The following is a 20,141-nucleotide window of genomic DNA, read 5'->3' on the forward strand; positions in this document are numbered from 1 at the left end:
TTGAATACATAGCTGTTTCTAGGCGTTGGTTATGATAAAAGGAATTATAATAATTATGAATTTGCTTATTTTTTTATAGTTAACAGTTAAAATAAGGTGGACGCGAACTACTACACCGAATTTATAAAACTTCCACTTTGCGTCCGCAATGGACGCAAACTATACCTAAAGGGATTAATAATAAAACTAAATCGCGTCCATTTCTTAAATTAATTCTATAAGTTTAATACATAAAACTAATAACTACAAGTTACCTATTCTACTTTGAATGAAATAAGTAATTTCTTTCTTATTTTTTTTTTTTTCTGTTTAAGATGAGTTCTTTGCAGATAAGAAACAAGAAGGAAAAAAGAACACACACAGAGGAAGATTTAAGAGAAGATTTGCATGACATCCAAGAGAAGAAGAAATCGGTAAGACAAGCACCTATGCAAAAAATATGCTATTCCGATATTGGACAAAATCAGTGGGTGCAGACCAAGAGGGTACAAAACTTATCTACACAAATAAATAAAATTATAGTGTCTGTTTGTAATATTAAAGTAACAGCTTTTTACTAAATGCATATTGATTTATACACGGTACATATACCAAAATAAGCAATCTCTTTACTGTATGATGCCCTAATAAGAAGTCAGCTTGAGTATAATGCGGTAGTATGGTCTCCACATGAAGTCAAATACAGTCTCATGCTGGAACGTATTCAAAATAAATTCACCAGGTTTCTTTACCTTAGGCTTAATGGCGTGTATCCCTTGTATCCCTTGATGTATCCAACATTGTTTGTTTTGGGCATGGTTGGATACAACAAGTTGGAGACTAGGAGAGAGCTGGCTCTGGCAACTTATATTTTAAAATTATTCCGCGGTGTTGTCAATAATCCAGGGTTACTGCAGTGGATAGATTTGAGCGTACCCGATAGGTATCTACAACGAAAGCGGCGACCGAGCTTATTTGCAGTACCCCACGGCAGAACCGAGCTAGCTAGTATCAAATAAAACCAAGTAACGAAGAAGAAAACATAACGGTATTATTAATATTTAATGCGAATGGAGATATGTGTCCACCTCGTATTTTGTTTCCATAATTATTAATCAAGGCTGATCTTTGTGGTGCTGTGTGCTTATGGCATCAAAGAATATAGCCACCCCCTCTCTTCCCGTGGGTGTCGTAAGAGGCGACTAAGGGATAACATAGTTCCACTACCACCTTGGAACTCATAAAGCCGACCGATGGCGGGATAACCATCCAACTGCTGGCTTTGAAATACACAGGCCGAAGACGGGCAGCAGCATCTTCAGTACGACAATGCCAGCCCTGCGGTCACCAACCCGTCTGCCCAGCGTTGTGACTATGGGCAAAACACAGGAGTGAGGTTGTCGAGGCCTATGTCCAGTAGTCGACTGCGAAAGGCTGCTGTGATTGTAATTGCAGGCTGATCCTTTAGATTGCTTACATTCCTTTAAAATTCACAGAACAGATAATTGTTGAATTTTATAGGTGGAATTACTATTTACTTACTAAATACATGGGTACCTAATTTGTTTTTTAATTTTAAGTTCTATCAGTGTTTAGAAGAATAAATAGGTGTTTTATTTTCTTTATAGTGATTTATTAATGTTAATATGTTGATTTTTAAATAACTATAATTCTTCAATAAATAAATTATTAAAATCCAACCTCTCTTTACATTATCCTAAAAATATCACCTCTTTATTCCTTTTCTAAGCTGGTGGACGCGAAGTGGTCCAGCGGGTGGACGCAAATTGGATTTTATGGACGCAAACTGGGTAAATCGCCTAATTCTGAAGTTTGTATTTAAATAAAATAATAACAAGATGTTTCGAACAAAACTGAAAATTAATCTTTAAATAGACTATATAATGAACACAGTAAATAAATTTTTCATAGAAATTAGTGCGGGGACATTTTTATTTTCTTCTTCAAACTTGCCAACTGCACTAAGTGGACGCGAACAGGCGCAATGACCCTATAACCTTTTGGTTCAACATGAGATAAATGTTTTGAATTTATTTTGTAAAAAAAAAAAATACTTGGATTTTTTTGGTCATAAAAGTATCATGGAAAGAAAGCGTAATTTTCAGTCGTTTAAATAATAATTCTGAAGTGTATTAGTTTATATGTAAGTAAAGTAACTGCCTAAATAAACACGTTATTTATCGTAGAACCTTAAATAAAAGTTACATAATATAACGCATTTTAAAACAGTTGAAGTAAAAACAAAGTTCGTTACACTATTTAAATGTTGACATTTTAACGTTTACTTTGAATATTTTTGAATTTCATAAATTAATAACAGCTATTCAATTTAAATGCGCATAATTAAACGAACATAGACAATGTTTCTGCGTGTGTGTATTATATGAAAGATTATCCTCTTATTCCTTTTTTTTATCAGAGTAAGCAAGCAGTAACTTGGACAGGAAAAACAAAATGTTTCCCAAAGCGTTATTTGAGAATGAATAAAAACGCGTATTGTGATTTCAGTGTGATAAATTCAACTAAATTGCATACACACGAGTCTGGTTTTAATGTGCAATTCATTATACTGTAACTATCTAGACTTATCTATAATCCATAGGTTGTTCAAATCCGGATCGGAAGATCTAAAATTTTACTGCACTGAACCGTTAGTACACGAACAATACAAATATTGGAAAAGTTAAGTGCTAAATAAAATAAACTCTTCAAATGCTGTTTGTATGCTAAATTTGTTATAATAAGTAGGTGAAATGCATACATTGTTATTGTAGTATGAGCAAAAATTGATAAAAACATTAAATTGTGGTTATAAAATATGTAAGACTAAATACTTCTTCAGATTCATTACTTTCATCAACCTAAGAAAAAAAAAAACAATCGCTTATACTGAGCTATTCGATCACAATTTCGCTTGCGATAGTGATGTCGGTGGCAATACATAACCATATTATGGGGCAAGTAACGCAAGCCTGATTAGGGGCGTCGAGTTATTTAGTAATTATATGAAAAATGGCACTCTGTCCCGAGAGGTCAAAGAACCGCAGTGCTGTGTACACTGATTCACAACAATCACGTATTGTTAACTCGTACGATATTTACGAGTTATTGTCATTCAAGAATTCCTGTTAGGATATTTATTCATTCAAAATAAGAGTGTAATAGATATATTAATCGTTTTTTTTTTCCTAAAAGTCATTGATTGCGTTTAATATTTTTAAACCTATATTTTGTTTTTTTACCGCCATCGTACTGTAAAGCTATGCCGTATTTGTAGATTGTCACTTCATGAATATAGATCGTGTGTTTAAAATACTTGCCTATCTCTATTAGCGTTTCGTTCGTAGCTATTTAAAGAGTATGTCGTATTTATTTATCTAGAGTTGTTCACGTATTAAGAAAGGTCGGATAATATTTTTGAAATTGTGAGGCTATTATTGAAACAACACGTAACATTATTAAGATTTCGTTGTGTTTTGTAACATGCTACTTCACGTTTTGATATTGTGGTGTGGTACCATCCCGAGTGTTCCTTGTCTCAATTTTATTATTATTTACAGGACAGTGTCATCGTATTATGGTGCAAATGTGATTTTATATAAGTGTAATGAACTAAACATATTTATTATTATACAGTTAGTATAACATGCAGTTATCCATTGGAAAATGGAACGTTAGACTGGACGTTGTAAGACACCGTGCTTCCTTAGTTAGTGAGTTAAATTAGTGAAAAAAGTCTGATTGGTTAAAAGTTAGTTTTATCTGTATCGGAGTATGCTGATCAACACGTTCCTCGATACTGAGGATTTTGTACATCTGTACTATCCGGAAGATGAGACCCCAGGCCCGCAGGGCTGTGGTGCCGGAGCACGCCTCGCTTCGAAGTATCCGCGACCGCCCACGCCTGAATATAAACAGGTAACATTATATAAGAAACTTGTTATTTGCGTAGGTGAAAAAGAAGAGCTATCGACAATTTTTATACTTATCGATGAAGATATGCCGATTTAGGCCGGTTGCTGTATTCAGCAAACGGTTCATCTTGCTTACGAATAGTTAAATTTCGAACACATGTTCTATAGAGATACCTCTATAGAACATGCTTGAACCTTGCTGCACTTTGTGAAGTATTCCAATCATACTTGCAAAAGACCAGATTAGTATTAAAAGTCGATTGTTAAAAAATTCGAGTGGGTTAGATTATTATGTTGTACAATCGTTTCATCTCGATATTCTAGTCGTTCTGACCCAAAAAACTGACAAAAAATACAGGGAAATTCCTTCACGGTTTGAAAAAAAAATTATAACTTCGTACGGTCACACCCACCACGCACGAAAAATACTAATATGCCTGCATCTTAATATTTTTCCGTTATCAGAAACACATAGGGCGAATATACTATTAATATCTGACGCGCTTTTTATTTCTTTGTGATTGACTAAAAGTTCTTCCTACCACTGGCCATACATCTTAGAACAACTCTATAAGTCCCCACGAAGTTTGAGTAAATCCACGTTTAGCCTTCTGGCCTCCATCCACTACCACTAAAGAAGTAGTACGTAAGTATACTGTCGTTTTTAAGTTGTCGTTTACCTACTGTGTAATTAGTACGAGTATATTATTTATCTTATACTATTAAACGAGCAATTCTTGTGTATATATATATATATATATATATATAATCTGAATCTCGGAAACGGCTCCAACGATTTTCATGAAATTTAGTATGCAGGGGATTTCGGGGGAGATAAATAAATCTAGCTAGGATTCATTTTTAGAAAATGTCATTTAATCCCTGTTTTTAGGCAATAAAAAAATGGCTACAATATCATTAGAATACGAAGGTAAATTTCGCAGTAGTCGATAAAGTTGTAATAGCTCAGGTGGGAAATCGGCCGGTCCTAAAAGACCACGGTTCAAATCCTCATGTTTCCAGATCGATTATTATTTTTATTTTACTTTTTTCTAATTGCACTCATTATTTTTTATTTAAATAGCCAGTTCATATTTTTTATTATTATGTCGGTAAAATCGAAAAATATTATTCATATTTTATAAATATGTAATTCGTATTTAAATATGATTTCCAAAACACACGATTTACTAAAAATACCGAGCTAAGCTCGGTCACTCAGGTACTTATGCTTTATCTTAACAATTTAAGTGGAGTTGGTGCTGGATTAAAGCTATATAATAAATGCTCTTTTCAATTAAATAACAGTCTAAGTCATTATTTTTATAATTAGTACAAAATCAGATAAAAATTAAAATTAATTACATATAAATATAAAGCCGTTCCACGGAAATAAGCGACCAGCCACATAAAATTATGAATAAATTTACAATTCCGCTGAAAATTACTTTTTGCCTTGAAAGATAATTAATCAGACATCAGACCTGGCTCCAACTCCCACGTCTGTGTGTATCCATTCGTGAACATAAATGCGTCCCTTTAACTACTTAAACGTCTACACTTATTTGTAATTTTTCATTATTTATTTTTCTCTGCTCTTAAAATGCTATAACCTTGTTTTTTAATTTAACGAATATTAGACGTAGAAATTATTTCAGTGTTAAACTGAATTCACTTTTCAAACACGTATACGCACAAATGTGTTGTGCTACTGATTGTTCTCTACACTTACATATATTTACATATTGTAGTGTTGACTTCGTGTTGATTTGAAAATTTTGGAGTATTATTTGAAAATTAGAAGATGGATTTAGGGATGTGTGTTTTCAAGTACATATTGTACGCTGTAGGTATAATAAAAAACCTTTGTTATACAGTAACAAAACAAATGCACTAGTGAGCTCAAGGACCTAAATTTTTATTAAAAAAAAAGTGTACTGATGTTTTAAGCTTTTTTAATTATATTTTTATTAGCATAAATAAAGGAGTAAACATAATTATTATACCAAAGTCCATTTCCCTCCTTCTTTTGAATAATGCAAAGTACATTAATAGTTTAAATATAATCCAAACTCAGATTATAGACTTAGGATTTTTGGTTCGAAGATTTTTCAAGAATACTTAAGTGGATTCACGGTTTTCTTACCGAATTTTAAAACGAAATTATCATTGACGTCAATGATGTTTTTGATTTGTCGATGGCATTAATTTTGTCATTGTGTTATTCTCGTCGCGGCTAAGTTGAATTTAAATGACATAAATTGATACACACTACATACAGTTGGGGTTCAAAACGAGATGATTTCTGATGAACGCGACGTCACAGTGATTCATTCTTCACAAAGAAGACTCTATTGAAACTAATTGGAACGTTGTCGAGGCGTTTATCCTAAAGACATAACCTCTTATGATTTGGTTCGCTGACTAATTAATTAGTGATAAACGTACACGACGTTATGTGTAAGCGTGTTCTACGCCTGCTTGTTCATTCTCCTTACGTTACGTTAGCAATTAACTTTAACGCTTTCAACATGCGAAACATTAACGAAATACAATCAGTATTTCACAATTGCGTTAAAATGTATGAAGTTATAAATGTTACGTGTTAAATACGAGCGTGCTTAAGACCACACGACTGAAGTAAAACCTCTTTAGCTCCATCTAACTTATATCTCCCTCTCAACCCTCGTTTGATCGGCAGATCACACTTTTTTAAAGCTTTCGTCACGTATTCACTAGTTTACTCCCGATGTCAAGCGTACTGTTACACCTAGGTTTAATTCGCGGTTGGTGCTGACGCCGCTATTTTAATTCCTTTTAATTTTTCCATTTTCCATGCGGTCGAGTCAGTTGCCGTTTACCATCCAGCGTGTCACTATATATATTTTTTATCCAGAAAAGGAAAGTGAGGTGTTTTAGGGACAGTTACTGTTAGTGTTTGGACGATATAGTAAACTTAATCAATATTTTAACAACTCGTGTGTTTATTTTAAAAAGACTACCGGGAGATGCCGCGTAACAATACGCATAGAGGTTTTACTTCAACAATCAATGTCTTAGAATCTTCTCCGATTCTCGTAATAAAATCAACATTACTATTATTTCAATTTTTTTATAGCAACAACAAATTAGTGTCGCCGCAAATAACTGTTACAAAGAAATAAACTATAGCAGTAAGAATCTAACGTGAATATTATACGAACCTTCCGGAGTACTGTTAAAATTAAGGCTTAGGACTCAGATATGTGATATTTGTAATACTCATGAGTATTTTTATTATTATTACACATTTACTTACGAGTACACCAAACAGATGCATTACAGTATTTTATTTACTTGTTTTTAAGATTCATTATACATTTTATATCTTCAAATAATCGCTTATGGAATATTTCGTCGTCTTACTGCCCTACATATATTTTATATTTATGATATATGTATATTGATCTATGAATAGGTGAATCTCTAATAAAAAAAAACAACATGATTGAATCATGTTGTTTTTTTTATAAATAAATGCTTTCGATAAATTAAAACTTTGCTGATTTGCTATAAAACATTAAATGAAGCTAGGTCAAGTTTCAGATATTTTCTTACTTAGGTTACAACTCCTATCCTATTTTTAACGGTGTCAAGATTTACACTGTTGAAACCTGGTTTATGTATATATATATGTGTGTGTGTAGTAGGAATGTCACTATCGAAAATTCAATTAGATTTCAATAACAAAGTTCGCGACTACATTTTTTAAAGAGGTTTATTCGATTAGCTCTGGCTGTAACGAAAATTGAAACTGTCGTTTTCCAACTATTAGGTTCGTGCAACATTATTTTAAATATTTGCAATTAATTTGCACCTGTTTTTTAAAATATTTCATTAACACTAGCGTGGTAAAATTTAAAATATTATTGAAGTTGTTTATATCATATGTCATGTCATCAATATGTCACGTCATAACTTTTTACTTGATATACCAATTAAAATGATTTTTTTATTATTAAAAAGCTATTGCTTGTCGTGTAGTTGCATTTAAATTTGAGCAAGATAGTTTTTGAGTTAGCTTAATTATGTCTATAGTACTATATTGTCCAATTAAATACACAATATTTACGCGTCATTTCAAAAATCGGGACTCGGATCGGGAATCGGGATTTTTGCGTCCCGGGATTATCTTTCGGGACATCGGGACACAACCGAAAAACGAGACGGTCCCGGTAAAAACGGGACGTCTGATCGAGTTATGCATAATGATACAATGCGACTTGTCAACTTTCCGTGATTGATGAGTTAAAAATAAATAAAGGCTCATCAAGATGGAAGGTTAGTTTCAAAAGAGTTTGATAGTTACGAAACAACACGTAATCAGTGTAGCGAGCATGGTGTGTTTTCATAACGCTAACGTAGCGACACGATTCTGTGACGTTGTGAAAGTGGAGAGGGCTCGCTGCCGTTTCCGCGTTTGGCCAACTGTCGAACGTCCTTGCGAGTACGTCGGCAATCGCTCGACGAACGTTAGATAAAACGAGCTTTTAACGATAGAGTTTTAACGAACGAGAAAAATTAATATGTACACATCACTCTACAGGCTGTTTGTTTAAGCAAACTGTTGTATTAAAATAAAACGAATTAATATAAACGAATTTGTCATAGGTTAACTGACTTTCGCAAAGATATGCGATGAAACTACGGTTATCTCTTAGGTCTATATTTTATTTCGTTTTGTTTATAATTGAAATTCCGGATCGAACGAGTCTGAACGAACTTGAGTCAGTAAAAAGAGACATTACATTCAACGTATTACAAATTATTCAACTCATTGACTAGTAAAATACTTCTCAGAATTTATAGGTATTCCAAATTGTTATTTGGTAATTCAATTTTAAAGTATAATACTCCATTGAAAAGTTACATTTGGGGTTTCGTTTTTTTTTATTTTTCTGGTTCTGGATTTTCGCTTTTAATTTTTCTTTTTTATGATTCTACGACTAAACTTTCCGAACAAAAGTTGTAGATAATTTTATTTGCAACAAAAAATGTAATTTTTTTTTTGTGATACTTATAGTTTGGCAGATAAACCATAAAAACTATTTGAACCTCTTTTTCAAGATGGCGGCCGTGGGACAAGGGTTGCAACCCCACAAACTGGGATTTAATTTTACACTACCCCCTTTCATATCTAAAAAATAAAATTGCGTGCTCTTACGCACGCTAAGCCCAAAAAAATGTAACATTTCAATGGACTATAACAAAAACTTGACACAATGACGCAAACAGAGTGGGACCGTAAATATAAAATCAGGTAAAATCGTACGGTAATCCATTTATTTTTGTACACACCTACCATGATAGATACTTATATTTTCTTAAGTTATTAATTTACACAATTCATTGAATGAATATTCAACTGTATGACCGGACGTGGCGTAAAACCGCTAATTGTAGTAATGTTCATTGGTTAAAAGTTGTAATTTTTTTTATGATCTTTTTTGGCCAATCAAGTCCATCCGAAGCAAAGCAACGCCTTACATAGAACAATCATTTGCTTTATGCTGTTTATTTTTAATGTAATCTGTCTTCGTAAACATCCACCTGGAATTTTTTTTAGGATCCTTTTCCATAGGATCATTAAACCATTAGGATACATAACGAAAACGATGTCGAATTTAGTTTTAACTTTCCAAATATAGTTTTAATTACATAGGCGTAAAAAGAAAAAAGGTGTCGCTCAGACCAATAAGATGTTACAAGTAAATATCAGGTGTTTCCATTGGCCTCAATTATAGTTGAATGATAATATTGTAATTTTGCGAAAAAAAAAAAAAAAAAACAATTCAACACGTACTAAGGAAATTTTTATTATTCTTACTTAATTGCAAGGTTGGTTGATACATCAACACATATAATAAAAATGTAACGGATCACTGTTTTTACATGGAGGACATATGAGAAAAAATATTATTGGGACGTTTATCAACGCAAATAGCACCCAGAACAATGATTGTTAGAATTTTTGTTTGTGCGTTTTGTCTTAGTGTTGCACGCTAATCTCAGAAAAGGCTTCTCCGATTTAGATGTGGTTTTCACTAATATATTGTGGTAAGCTTCACTTAACATTTAGTATTTGTTTCATGTCAATCGGATCATATGCCATTTTATATTATATTATGGTAATTTAAAAAATCACGTCAAACGTGTAAATACCCAAACGACGGTGTTTAAAATCTAAAATAAACCAAAATATATAGCTAAAAAATGCTAACCAAAGTCACTATTCCACGCGAACAAAGTCGCAGGCAAAACTAGTATAGTTAATACATATTAGTCTTAAAATGTTCAAACTCTTCGTCATATTTTAAACTAAGTAGTAAACGTCACTCGAGTTTAAAAAGCATAAACACTGTTCATCGTACGAATGATTATAGTACATTAAGTTCTTAAACGATGTCTAAGCTAATTTAACCCGTAACGCTATGACATACGACTTTAAATCCACTAAAAATATTTATCGATTATCGATAAAACGCTCTAGTATGTTCGTCGTTCCTTGGCGGGTAAGTTTTGTAACATTACCAAATAGGGGAGGTCGCTGAACTATGAGGATTTAACTATTAACCGTCCAATACAAATACATACAATCAGATCTAATTGTGGCGCAGTGTAGCACTAAGCATTATTATTTTTGTCGGGTGTTGTAAACTTTGTGACTGCCGGCCAGCGGTAGTTAGGTTTTTATACTACCTACCACGGTTTTTATACTTACATTTTCTTTTAATAGTAACTATTAATAGATAATAAATGTATAATATGAAATTGTTAGAGTTTAACAAATAATTTCTAAAACTCAAAAAAATAAGATTTAACATTTAATAATTTTGACAAGATCCCTTAACTTTGTTATTTCTGTCTCGTTTTTATTTTAGTTTCTGTTACTCTATTTTGTAGGTTATTCATTCTTAAACTTACTGAAAATGAAATGAGCCTTGTAAAATTATTTAACTATGTATTGAGTACAGCTGATATCGTTTAGAGTTGGCACTTATCAGTTTTCCACTAAACATTTTTATATATTGTTACTATCGTAATTGCACATATCACATTTCAAAAATTTATTTTTGCCTTTATAAACATCTAGGTATGTTATATTCTTATTCGAAGGCTATAAAAAGTATTGTAACGAGCATTAAAATAATATAAATAATAAATAAATATCTACACGATACACACACGGTCGTCTGTTCCTAAAGTAAGCAATTTAATGCTTGTGTTATAGGTAAAAGCCGATTGGTTTAACTACATTTTTTTTTTTCGATAAACATACTTTTAAATAATACATATATATATATATATATATATATATATATATATATATATATATATATATATATATATATATATATATATATATATATATATATATATATATATATATATATATATATATATATATATTACACCCAGACTCGGGGTAGGAATAGAACCCACAACCCCGGGAGCAGAAAGCAGGTTCACTACAAACCGCGCCAACGGGCTAGTCGAATATGTGAATTATATTTTTGAGACTGTATCGACTAAAAATGTTTGCATTTAAATCCAGTATAGAAAGTACAGCTCGGTGACTTGTCCTTTTATGGCGTAGTCGTTTTACGAGATAACGCGACATCTGTGGGCGGAACGTCCATTCACGATGATAAACATATACCGCTCCTTTTAACTTTATTATTAACTACATAGCTTTCTTATAATTTAAATACAATTACTATCTAAAGTTCTAAACCGATTTGAGTGAAAAACAAGAGTTTTTTTTTTTTTTTTTTTTATGTCACTAGGTCGGCAAACAAGCGTACGGCTCACCTGATGGTAAGCGATTACCGTAGCTTATAGACACCTGCAACACCAGAAGCATCACAAGCGCGTTGCCGACCCAATACCCAATCCCCCCAAGGAGCAGGAGTATGTTAAACGTTGGTAAAATGTGCCAAGCAATTATAAATTATTACTTATTGTTGTAATTGATTGATGACGATGACCGCTAACAATTAGTAAATACATAGTTTCGCTTCACTTCAGTATATCACAGTCTACTGCTAGACTTTAGGCTTCCCTACGTTCGTTCTAAATTTTCTGGTTGTCTGCAATCCCCGTCCAGCCTCCGCCGGCGGGCGATCTTAAGTAGATAATCGGTCCAGCGGGCCGCAGGACGTCTCGTACTACTTTTACATAGCCAGCACTCGTTTGCCACTCCAGAATACGTCTGCTGCAGCGATTACCAGTAGTGCGACACACGTGACTTGCCCAGGGTCACTTCAACTTACGGATTCTACGGGCTATGTGGGTTACTTTTGATCTCTTGTGGATATAATCTTATTTCTGATCTTGTCTTTGAGAGATACTAACTCTAAGAATAGCCCGTTCCACAGTATGTTGAATGACGGTGATCTTGCGGACTAGTCTCTCAACATCAAGATGAACGTTTTGGAATCTGTAACTGGCTTCTGACGGATATTGGAAAAAGTCTTCTGTTCTGGCGAAGCTTTTTGAGCAGAAGGTATCTCGCACCCCCGCCTCATTAGATCTAATGTATTGGATGAAAGACGGATACTACTACTACGTCTACTGATTCATTTTACACACCACCTTCACAACGTTGTTAGTCATCTCGTCCAAGTTGCTAGTGGTGTCCAGTAAATTTAATTGGCTAACTGAAATCAGTTCCTATTAGAACTGTTCAGAGTCACATTGTACCTACTTGGGAGGGTAAGTTTCATTAAGCTGGCTCGATTCTTTTGAATGCATATATTCAGTGTGCCTTAGTCGATGAATTCTTTTAGTGTAAAACCTATAAGCCGTTTAGATATATCTGAATACAATTCTCTTATCAAATCGAAAAAGCCCCTTCGACTTAACGAGTTTAACTAGCATCTATCGTCTGCGATTCCTGCCGTGCAATATGTCACGGTCTTCTACTCTCACTTTGTTTACGTTGATGTCTCTCAAAACAACGTTGTCAGAGGCGTTCATGGCCTTGTCATTATCGAGGACTTCTGACGAACCACAAAACTGACTAATCCTTAGGAAAGCCTTTCTCTCGCCTTACGTAGGCAAGGATGGTTTGTTGGCTGCCTCTCGGTTCCCAGTAATTCCTAGCATCCACTACTCCAACTTCACTACTGCTGTCCCTAACAGAAGGTAAGAAATATTTGGTGCGAAAGTGGATTTATCCCACCCAGTCATAACACCAATCATGCGAACCGATCATGCTACTGCTCATCTCTGGTCTCTGTATTTGAAAGTCAGAAGTTTGATGGTTATCCCACCGTCCATCGTCTTCCATAGTTCCAAGTCGGTAGTGGAACTTTCTTATCCTTTCAACCACGCATAGGCTAACTGTAGCCATAGTATCTTAATTTTATGTAGCAAAATTTAATATATTAACATGGAAATACTTAATAATTCAGGAATTCTACAGAACCACATGGCATTCCCCGAGACATCACCTACTTATATATTATCACTAGATAGCGGAATTTAGTTTATAATAACACAGAACTATGTAATATAAAAAAACCCACGGGCGTGTTAAACATAAACTACTCTCCTGTAAGCCTGTTTTGAATTTAAATAAAGCGTACATTAAAATACAGTTGAATGAACTCAACGTCGCTAGTAAATTTAATGTTTGAGATAATTGTTCAATAGTTTTCCTAATTACAAAAGGCTTTAAGTTTTTATATTAAAGTTATTGTGAAGTAATATTGTGGCAGCGGGGAAGTAATTTTATATTTAACGAAATAAGAAGTGAACAATACTTGACACTTATAAGGGATATAGGAAACCAATAAGAACTCGAAAGTATATATATATAGTATTGAATATAGTATATAATTTATAGCACTAGCTTATTATTAGATAGTATAGTTACGATATTCACTAGTTTAAATTAAGTAACAGAACTTGCACCCAGAATCGAAACAGTGAACACCGGCATTAAGGTTGACTACGCGTACCACAAAACCAGAGCGAAGATGTTTGTAATATCATTAAATACATTCAGTTTACTTGATGCTCCATAGCTCTAAACTGATCCTTAAATGATGCTACCAATCAAAATCACTAGCATTTTTGCTCCAGTGTGAATTGCGAATCGCTACGAATGGTGTAATCAGCAGAGGTAAGAGCAAGAAGTGTTCCATTAATCTAACGCTACCTTCGTCGATCAATAAAGTACTAAGCGTTACTATAGTACTGCCCGAATACAAAAACTATTCTCGAAATATAATTCCAATTCAGTGAAATTAATAAAAAGTTTATACATATATGTAGGTATGTGCAGATATAAACTTAAATACGTACGCGTATAGAGATCTTTATCCATATACCATTTACATGACAATTCCGTTTCATCAAAATAATAACTGTGAGCACATATAGGGTAATGTGTATATTGTACTTTAAAACATTTACGTGAACGCTGTAGGCGCCACGTTGCATCACCACATCGGAATGTTTAGCCAATTAGACTCGAAGACTTTAAATAGATACCTTATAATGTTGATAAGATTAAATTCGTGCACTTTCTAAGTTTTATAATATTTATATTTCAGAATATTGCTACCTGTTAAACTATTGCAGAGTAATATTTACGTGTTTAGCCTAATATATTAGTACAAATGTATGTAGTACTTACATGGTTATTTCCAATAATGATTTGATGGAATAGGAATATAAAAATAATGGTAATACGTTTTAGGGCAGTCGTGGAAATTGTAAAACAGCGTTAGCATAGCGTGAATAAAAACAATCAACCGTTTCACTTTCGTCGGAAAGAAATAGGTACAGCACAATACAATGACATTGATTTTTTTTAAAGACAAAACGAAATAAAGTCATTTATGTGTAAATTAGTCATAACAAGCAGTTGCAATTTATTTGAAATATATATGAATAGACATCATCGACGTCATCATTGTAATTTTATTTTAAAGTTTTAGTGTAGGATTAGGATTTGTTTCTAAAAAATAAAAAACTACATTTCAGGCAAGTCGATCTTCCCTATGACAATTGAACATTTGCACAGCAATTCGAAAGGTTTACTGCCGACACTGGACGGCGATTGACTGATAACGATAATCGTCAATCTCTGTACAATGTATCAATAAACAATAAAATAAACGATTCATCCGATTTCACTCGCATTGACGCTGAAATCTGCTGCAACTTAACGTATGAGTATTAATACCTTTAGCTTTTATTTCCAAAGAGCTCCTCCATAATACCCATAGTAGTGAACCGATATTATGCAGTCAAGGGTTAAAATTTTATTGAATCCAAACTTTGCAAAACATGCATGTTTTGGAAGAAATTCTGACATAGGTATATTTGATCACCATGATTTCGAGTTAGATGAGTACTAGAAGCTAGCGTCTAGAAGCTATTCTGAAGCTATAAATTTGTTAATAACACTACACCTATCTATACATAATAAAATGGTAGGAAAGTCAAAACTATACATTGAATATTTTTTTTAAAAGAATACTTGAGGTATGATCTACAATCGATACCGAAGCCAAAAATATAGTTTTTAGAATTTTTGTCTGTTCTGTATGTATGTTCGGTTTAAACTCAAAAAGTACTGCATGGATTTACTTCAAATTTGGCACGAATGGAACGAGCAGTGAATCTTTATTTCTTTAACGCATTCTGTAACAACGTGTAATCTAACGACGCATATTTGAATGTTGTTGTTATTATGTTAATAACCATGCTATAAGCTAACTTTACACTATAAATAAAGACATCTGTATTATATTTAGTATCAGTATTGCACCCGTGCGAAGCTGGGGCGGGTCGCTAGTTAATTCTACTTTAAGAAGGTTTATTTTCGCTTTGTTCAGAGTTCTTTGTCTCTTATTCTTTATCCCCCGGTGATTGCGCAGATTTATTTCCGTGATAGTAACAAGATGAGTAAACGAATTCCCATTTATTTATATATCTAATATTTTATTATTAAGAAACAGTAAACTGCAAATAGCTTTGTGGAGAAAACGTTTTAACATTTTTATGATATAGCTTGTTAGTTAAGGTAAGTTACTTCAAAAGAATTTCTTGATCCCTTTCTTTATAAACTAGTGTGCATAACACGGTTCGGTATTCACTAAGATAGATTGTCTTTCTTCCTACCCGTTGCTATGTGCCTCAATGTTTTTTGGCTTACTGTTATATTTTTCTAAAGAAAATAAACAAATAGTGTACAATGATTTTGTAAAAAAAAGATTTTGTTTACTAAATACTATGCAATTATGTGTATAGTGTTATATGTATATTAAATAAATCATATGCTGTGTGGTTACGGCATTAAAGAATATAGCCACCCCCTCTCTTCCCGTGGGTTTCGTAAGAGGCGACTAAGGGATAACACAGTTCCACTACCACCTTGGAAAGCCGACCGCTAGTGGGATAACCATCCAACTGCTGGCTTTGAAATACACAGGCCGAAGACGAGCAGCAGCGTCTTAGGTACGAAAAAGCCAGACCAGCGGTCACCAACCCGCCTGCCCAGCGTGGTGATTATGGGTAGCACACATGATTTCACGCCATTTTTGGCGCGAACTTGTGGAGGTCTATGTCCAACACTGTACTGCAATAGGCTGGAATGATAGTGATTAAATAAATAAATCACTATCTAGTAATCCATTCTTCAATAACTAACAAAATTATTAAATGATAATAATGTACTCGTCAAGGTTGTAATACCGATTTCGACGTTGAAACTTTTTACGTTATCTCAATAATATACAATAAATATTTACATTTACATAAATTAAGTAATACACTGTACGTAAGTGCCTACTATAAAAAAAGAAAATCAACACGTATATGTGAAGTATATAGCTTATAAACGTGTAAGACTTGAGCGCAGTTTGCAAAAATAAATAATTATTGACCATTCAAACTAATACCCACTTTTATCTAGGAACAAAAATATGGCATAAAAGAGAAGGCGGCCTTGCATTGCCTTTTAACTCATTTATGAGTAGACTTACATTCCTATAAAGGTCATGGTACTAGGAATGGCAAAGCTTAAACAAAATATTTATTTTTACGACAAAGAAAATTTTTCTTCAATGTTTGTATTTTGTAGATGCCTGATGATGGTCCAATAAAGGATCGAAACGTCGCATGAATTTGCAATTAGTGGTTTGTCCACTTTCCTGCTAACCGTCAAAGAATACTTATAACAATGGACACAACGATAAATAATTTATTTTTACTCTCCTGCACACAAGGAGTATTAAGCTTTTCTATATCATATTTCACTCGGATAAATATTTTTGGAACGAAGTTCCTTACGGCAGGCTTGAAATTTGGCTGGGCGACCGAACTGAAAAAAATGTGATACTAAAACCTTAAGAAAAATATATAACGGAAGTGACGTAATATCATTCACACGACTGTATAATATTACGTTTGTAAAACTAAATTATTACTAGTAAACTTTTTTTAAATTATTTATGTAATTTTATACTGTCGACAAAAGTAAATAGACACATGTTTTTTTATTGTATTATTATTATTTTGTTTGATTTATTTTATTTTACGGTATTTGTTATTTTATATCATACTAAATTTCCTAAATACTGTTATGTACTTAATTAAAAACCAATCAACAAAATTAAAAAAAGAATCAAGAACTAGAAAATAGATATAAAATTCAACATTTTTTTTAAATTGTGTATCTTCTATACTATCCGAAAGAACTTCGTTCCTACCTGGTGTCCCATGACACCACATAATTTTTTATTTAATTTTTTTTCTAAACATTCACAATGAGGATATTTTAGTAAATCAATCATAACAAATTATTAAACGTTGCAATTATCTAGATTGATCTTAAATAAATCAAGTTTTTTTATGGATATAACTACACGACTATATTTGTAGGTCGTAACTTTGAAAACCCTGGGTCTGTGACTATGAGGAAGTAGACTACACACATTCTACAAAACACACATTCTAATAAATTACCTACTTTGTATTACTACGTGCCTCCTAGATTGTGACCTATTTATTTTTTAGCAAACTATATATATGTCAAAAAATTGAAATGATATGTTTTTCGTGAGACCTACTTACATAGCTTTGTAGCTTTTGACGTAGTTTCAGGTTTCATATTATCGAAATCGTTAATAATTTATTTGTATTCGTGACTTGGTAAAAGCGACACATGTGACGCTTTTCCGTTGAACAGATGTTTCCATAACACCGATTTAAATTATAATGACAAAGCTCGTAACGTACAACTCTCCTTTGTGTTTCGTAGTCACATTAAGAGCCATTTCACAAAAATCGGTAACAATCCGCGAAATTGTAATATTTTGACGTCGTTAATCTCAGTGTTGGATGCAATAATGTAATTTATATTCTTGAAATATAATAGAGCAACCTTTGTTGTAGTCCATAGTCAGATCAGAATTTTGATTTATATTATGTGTATAAAATTATTAACCTTTTCATCAGCCTCCTCCCTGGGTAAACGGTCGCAATGTATACTTTGAAGTCCTACTTTTCAATAACCTCTACGTTGAAACCATTTTAAAAAAATATCATAATATGTGGAATATAATTTTGTTGTCCACTATCATAGATTTTTATTCCATTTGTATCTCTATTAAACGATAAAAAAAATTTAAAGTTACGAATATTTTCCAAATAAGTACAATTTTAAAAGCGATATTTCTCTTAGAAAACTAAGAAATTTTAACGAACTATCTTCATCAAAGTAAACTTACATCATTAAGGAATACAAAAAAAATAATTAAAAGATGTAATTATTTTTAATACATTTTATATTAAATAATAAAAAGATAGTATATATTGCCACGCATCAAGCCCGGTAAATCAGTCGAGCGCTAGCGCTCTTAGAGGTAAGGTCCACGCCAAATTCTGCGCAGCCGTCTCTTTCGCTCACACGCGCCAAGCGCCTGTTGTTATAGCGGATAAAACGCATTTGATACTTTCATAATAAAATATAAATAAAATAAACATATTACGAAAATGACTGTAAAATAATATAATGATAATTTCTGTAAACAAATGTATAATTTAATTTTCTTTTCTCACACTATCAATACAAATAGGCATTTCAATCTGTTTGTCTTGTTATTTGTTAATTAATATGTTTGTCGGTGTCGATGTCATTAAATGCTTTTTTATTCATATCGTAAATATTAGATTCATTCGTAAACTGAAAAAACTAAATCAATTTAAAAAAATTGTTTCATAAAATTGATTTTTTTAATTTTATTTTAAATTTATAGACTGTTGTTATATAACATACTTGAAATTTTTAACAAATTAATTATGTAAAAAACATTTTATACCATAGTTATAATTTTTATTATACATCAGAAAATGATCACGATGGTCTTTTGGTTGTCACACTATACGTACTAGCACAAACATCGCGCGGCTCGCACGACTCGCGCGATACAACCAAATTTACCTAAACTTGCAGAGCGTAAAATTGTGAAATGGCTCTTAATAACGTCACAGGGCCCGAAACATAAAAATATTACCTAAGTATAGATTTTTACTAAATCTAATTTATTATATGACTGTACATGTATAGTGCTTAAATATTTAAGTTTATTTTGCCCGCTTGTCCTCCTCAATCTTCCCACCATGGCTCGGAGAGCATGTGAACCATCGTCTTAAAGCATCGTCTTATCATTTCAACCAGTCTACGGCTGGTTCCAACAATAATCTATCTGTCGCTTATTTTGTGTACTGCAGACGGAATTTTTACATAATATATCTCAAAATTCTATCTTCAGTCATATAAGAGGGAAGCGGCGGATCATAAATGATGTATTAATGTAAGGAAAATTTTAGGAACGATTATTTAGAATTCGCTGTGACAGTGACACTATTAACCTCTTGCCATGCTTAACAAAGAAAACAATAATAACCACCTAACGTCACACTTCCGTCAACAATCCGCGTACACGAATTAAACATGAATTAACTAAATAATTTGTCTGGTTTATTTATTCCGTACATTAATTGTAGTTGATAATTTTTTTTGCAAAGTAGTAGATAGGAGTGAGATACTAAAGTTGCTAGATCTTCCGAAAAGTTGGTAAAGTTGGAAAGGGGTTGTCAGCCCAATGTAGTTGGGAGCTATGACTAGAAATTGGATGACGATGTTAGCTAAAACTCTCACAATCTTGA

At 32.8% G+C, this 20,141-nt stretch overlaps 1 protein-coding gene across 1 annotated transcript in view; it reads left to right on the top strand.

Annotated features, from left to right (window-relative positions):
• The first annotated feature begins 3,524 nt into the window (after positions 1-3,524).
• The window catches only part of LOC123663683 (myotubularin-related protein 4), a 44,644-nt gene continuing 28,027 nt past the window's right edge, over positions 3,525-20,141 (top strand). The window contains exon 1 of the mRNA XM_045598350.1: positions 3,525-3,918. Within this exon, the coding sequence (XP_045454306.1) occupies positions 3,775-3,918 (144 nt within the window). The 5' untranslated portion in view covers positions 3,525-3,774. The remainder of the gene's footprint in view (positions 3,919-20,141) is intronic.

This window comes from Melitaea cinxia, chromosome 20, assembly GCF_905220565.1.
Source record: "Melitaea cinxia chromosome 20, ilMelCinx1.1, whole genome shotgun sequence".
Taxonomy (NCBI): Eukaryota; Metazoa; Arthropoda; class Insecta; order Lepidoptera; family Nymphalidae; genus Melitaea; species Melitaea cinxia.